At 33.3% G+C, this 4614-nt stretch overlaps 1 protein-coding gene across 1 annotated transcript; it reads right to left on the bottom strand.

Annotated features, from left to right (window-relative positions):
- Positions 1-795, bottom strand: LOC104785588 (non-specific lipid-transfer protein 1-like). The gene is made up of 2 exons (XM_010510832.2): positions 359-795; positions 1-217 (listed from the first exon to the last, which is right to left on the bottom strand). The coding sequence occupies exons 1-2, from the start codon at positions 712-714 to the stop codon at positions 208-210; spliced, it is 366 nt and encodes a 121-aa protein (XP_010509134.1). The 5' UTR covers positions 715-795; the 3' UTR covers positions 1-207.

Genomic DNA, 4614 nt, shown 5'->3' with positions numbered 1-4614 from the left:
TTTAGTAAAAATATCGTGTAACTTAATTAATAAACTTCAAGTCTGAAATTCATAGTACACACAGACAACTACATAACGGGAACACCACGATAGAAAATAAAAACAGCCATTCGAAGTTCGAACATAACTTAATATTATTATTATTATCTCGTCCATTTTTTAATATTCGAAACTTCCGCGCTAGTAGCTTCATCTCACCGTCGCTCATCATCTCACGCTGCAACCACATAATACAACACCGTTATAACACATGCATATAGTTTACGGTATATTATATAGTTTTTTCGTTAAAACCCCTTTAATTTACGGTATATACGCATATATATCTGAGAGGGGGTGGGATGAGAGATTAACATACGTCTTGCAGTTGAGGCTATAGCTGATCTTGTATGGAATCTTGACTCCACATGCCTTAGGAATTCCAGCTGCACGGCCAGCGCCAGGGTTAAGAACAGATCCTACGCGTCTAGCGTTCTGTTGAATGCAACCGCAAATCTGCTGACGGTCTGCTGTAGTATGGGCCGTGCCGTAAAGGTTTCTAACGCCGTTGCAGCAACCTCGGGGAATGACACCACCTTGTATCACGTAGACAATGCACGGTGCCAAGTAGTTGTGAACGGCGTCACAACTGAGCAGAGCCGCGTTAGCTGTGATTGGACCAACCACAATCATGCATGCCAAGACCAAGCATGCAAACTTCATCCCTTTGGCCATATTGATCACTGACTTAGGTCTTTTTTTTTCTTATTTGTTGGTTTACAAAAGGAGATGTGTGTAGTGATGGATAATGAAGAGTGTTGGGGGAGTGAGAGTTTATAGGGTAGTAACGGAGTAGTTGGTTGTTGCCCTTAGTTAATGTAGAGGTCCTATATCCTAACTATGTAGGACTTTGGAAATCACTAAACATCGTGTATATATCCAACACAAAAACTGTTTTACAAAGTTTATTTTTTGGTATCGAAAGAGTAGTTTACCCTTTTTCGAACGAATAGACGATGATATTCTCTCAATTCAAAAATTAATGGACAAGAAAATCATCAAACGAAAAAGCCATAGTTTATTTTGACTCCATGAAAACAATTGGATGTTTTTTTTTTTTTTTTTTTTCAAATACGGATTTTTCTTTTAGGATGTCTCTAGACTCTAGGTTATGAAAACAATTGGTTCTTTTGTATAAAAGTTTTGCTCCGTAAGGATAGATATACACCGGTAAGGTGTCGGTTAGTCCTGCCGTCCCACAGCACATATTGTATGTAGAAGGGTCGTCTTTATTGACTGATAAACATAATAAATACTGAATGCATAATGCACAATGGCGGATCCAAGTAGAATGGTGTGGGGTCAAATGACCCTCCATGTATTAAAAGAATAAATTATATGATTTAAATCTATTACTTTTCCCGTTTCAAAATATAGGATGTTTTAACTAAAACACGCAGATTAAGAAGTTTTACTTTTAACAAGTTCAACCAATCATAAATAATACTGCATAATATAAAATACTAAACTAATCTAAAAGTTGCATAGAAACTTAAAAATATTCTATATTATGAAACAAAAAACTTTTCTAAAACATTTTATATTTTGAAACGGAGGAAGTAGTTTTTAACGCAATGTGTTATAATGAACTCAGAAATAATAGTTTCTTTAGTCCAAAATCAATTTTTTTCCATTTTCTTTTGATATTTCATCTGCTCGATTTGAAAAAGTTCTATCTATTTAAGAAAAGAAAACATTCATGTCTATAATTATTTGGATCCGCCACTCATCAGGATTCATGCATCACACAATGGTACGATGGGGCACAGTCGGTTGCCTGATTTCTATAATTATTGGCTTTGCTATTCAAAACCATCACTCCTTCGTCCCATAACTACTATAGTACTATTTCTAGTCTTATTTTGGTAAAACTAGGTGTAGTGTGTTTTACTGGTACGATCCACCAGATTTCTATGAGGTACATTTTAACTTTATCAGGAGGAATTATATAAATTTTATGTGTGTTAGAAATTGCAATACATTTTTGTTAGAAATTGCAATCAAACTTGGTGAAAAAGCCTGAAGACGGAAATGACATAGACCAAAGAATACCAAAAAAGGACATATACTCTTTATAAGGTAATTTTGATTTAGAAACCTATGAAAATTTAATATAATATCTAAACATGAACGTAACCATACTAAGTAGGAGGATTCATATAAGAATACGTCAATGCTATACTGCGACTCGATTTGTGAGGGAATGAAAGAATCATCTTTTTAAGATGGTGTAATTAAAGTTTCACATGGAAAATGAGATGAAATCTAGAATTATACGTGTCTGGGAGTAAGTTTTGGTGCATTTTGAGACATTTGAGATTTTCAAGCCGTATGGGGCACATGAACATACATTGATAATATTGGTAACCTTGATCTCAACGATTATACTAACGAGAGGTAAGTGTTGTTGACTTGTTGGAGGTGGATATATAAAACGTTAAGAAGAAGATATGTTAGGTATATAACCATATAGCTAGACAGAATGATGCAAGATGTTGTGATTGATTCAATAGCAGCTTCTTCAATAACACTAAGAACATAGTCATATAGAAATAGATGATAAACACACATATAGTTTGGAGATAAAATACATAATTATTCTTATTATTACTAGTATACTAATAATTTTTTTTGTTTTTGATAAGAATGTGAAGGTGTTACAATAATAAAGTTGTGAGTAGTTGATCACAAATTGATCAATAATAAAGTTGTGAGTAGTTGGTCTATTCTGATCTAGTCCACAGGAAATGAATTCTACTGGTTAAACCGAGTACTGCGTGCACAACATACCTTTGCTTTCATAATATAATATAATGATGGTGCCAATAAAGTAACTCAATTAACCAAGCTTCACTATTATAATCTCAGTGTCAAATTGTCAATAAACATAGGAAAATAATGCCAGTAAACTAAGGGCAGACAAAACACCGGTTTAAAGAATACGAACAAGCTAGTTTTTCACCCCCTTTTTTGTTATTTTAATTTTCTGATTATCAGTAAAATGGATTCAAATAAGTTCCCAGTGGTCGATTTACCCGTGGGCTTACATAGTTTTAGCTACCACGTATACTTGTCAATCTTGTCTGACGGCTCAACTGTTTAAGATCATAAATGGTAATAAGAATAAGAAAGAAAGAAAGATACGAAAAAAAACTATATAATTGTAATATTTCTGTCGTTTTTATTTGTGGTGTTCAATGTATATTTTGTAACACTTGTTTTGATATTCCCAGCAAATTAAAAAATGATGAGGTCATCAGCATCATACATTCACTCGGACCATTTCACATAAAAGAATAATACTGAACCATTAGGATCGACATACACTCGAATAAATGGCCAAGGATTGGATACTTAACTGGAAATAAGTATGTTAAGGAGAATGCTTGAGCCAAACTATGATTTAAAGATGGTCAATAGAGTTTAGCCATACTCGAAATCAAACCACCAAAATTACTCCTAGGAGAGAATTCTTCGTAAATTTAACTTGGGTTTCGAAACTGACCAAAACAATCCATCACATTGAGGAAAGTGATCAAGAGAAAATAGTCTTATTTCGGACTGAAATAAGAAATGATGTAGATATAAATTCAGATTTCTATATTTATGAAATCTATATCTCCGAAAGATCATTTGATCAAATTCAACCATGAACACTTTCTTAGAGAAGAAGAAAACACTAACCTTGATCCATTGCTTGATTATTCTTGATGATGGATCCAAGTCTTCAGCAATTGATTTTCTCTTCCCTTACTCCTTATTGCTTTCACGTGATCTTTGATGAAGAAGATCACTAATCTCTTTTTTTTTTCTGGTGTGTATTTGGTTTGGTAGTGTTTCTCAAGTTATGAGAACACAACCGTTGCTATAACAATTCAACAGCCACACATATATATATATACATGTATATACAATCACTTTTCAAGAGTCGTATTGGTTCGTAATAGCACCCCTTAATAATGCATAGATATAACATATACATGTATATATATTATATATATTATAATCGATTCATCACGGTGTCGTCTTTAATATTAGAATTCACAATGTTAAATATAAACTTAAACTTTATTATTAAACCGAAAGACACATAGGCCACATAGAATATAAAATATTCTTACAGTAGAACCTCATATGGCCCAACCATAAGAAGAGATATATAAGCCTTTCCAAACGAGATCAATTCCAGAACCGACTTGTTCCGTAATCTTGATCCATCAAGAAATCCAACCCAATAAGACTTCAACTTCACTCATATTCTCGTAAATTATATCAGAGCCATTTAAGAAAACAAGTTAGGCGGGTATCGAAGCAATATATGAAGTTGTTTTTTGATATGGATGTTATAAATATCGTCAAGAATGAAGTGTCTTGGTTTTACAACTGTTTGATGAGTGGTCTAAGAAATTCATGGCCATATATATTGCATCTAACAAACACGACATCAATTGGACGTAGCCTGCGTAAGGAGAACCTCCTAATTAATTTCATGAATAGCCACATTGATATTAATTAATAATAGAATTTTACTAAACTTTTTGATCGTACGTGCTCGTAAATTGATATACAAGCAAT

Source organism: Camelina sativa, chromosome 5 (assembly GCF_000633955.1).
Source record: "Camelina sativa cultivar DH55 chromosome 5, Cs, whole genome shotgun sequence".
Lineage (NCBI taxonomy): Eukaryota > Viridiplantae > Streptophyta > Magnoliopsida > Brassicales > Brassicaceae > Camelina > Camelina sativa.
This window is presented reverse-complemented; position numbering and strand designations above follow the sequence as displayed.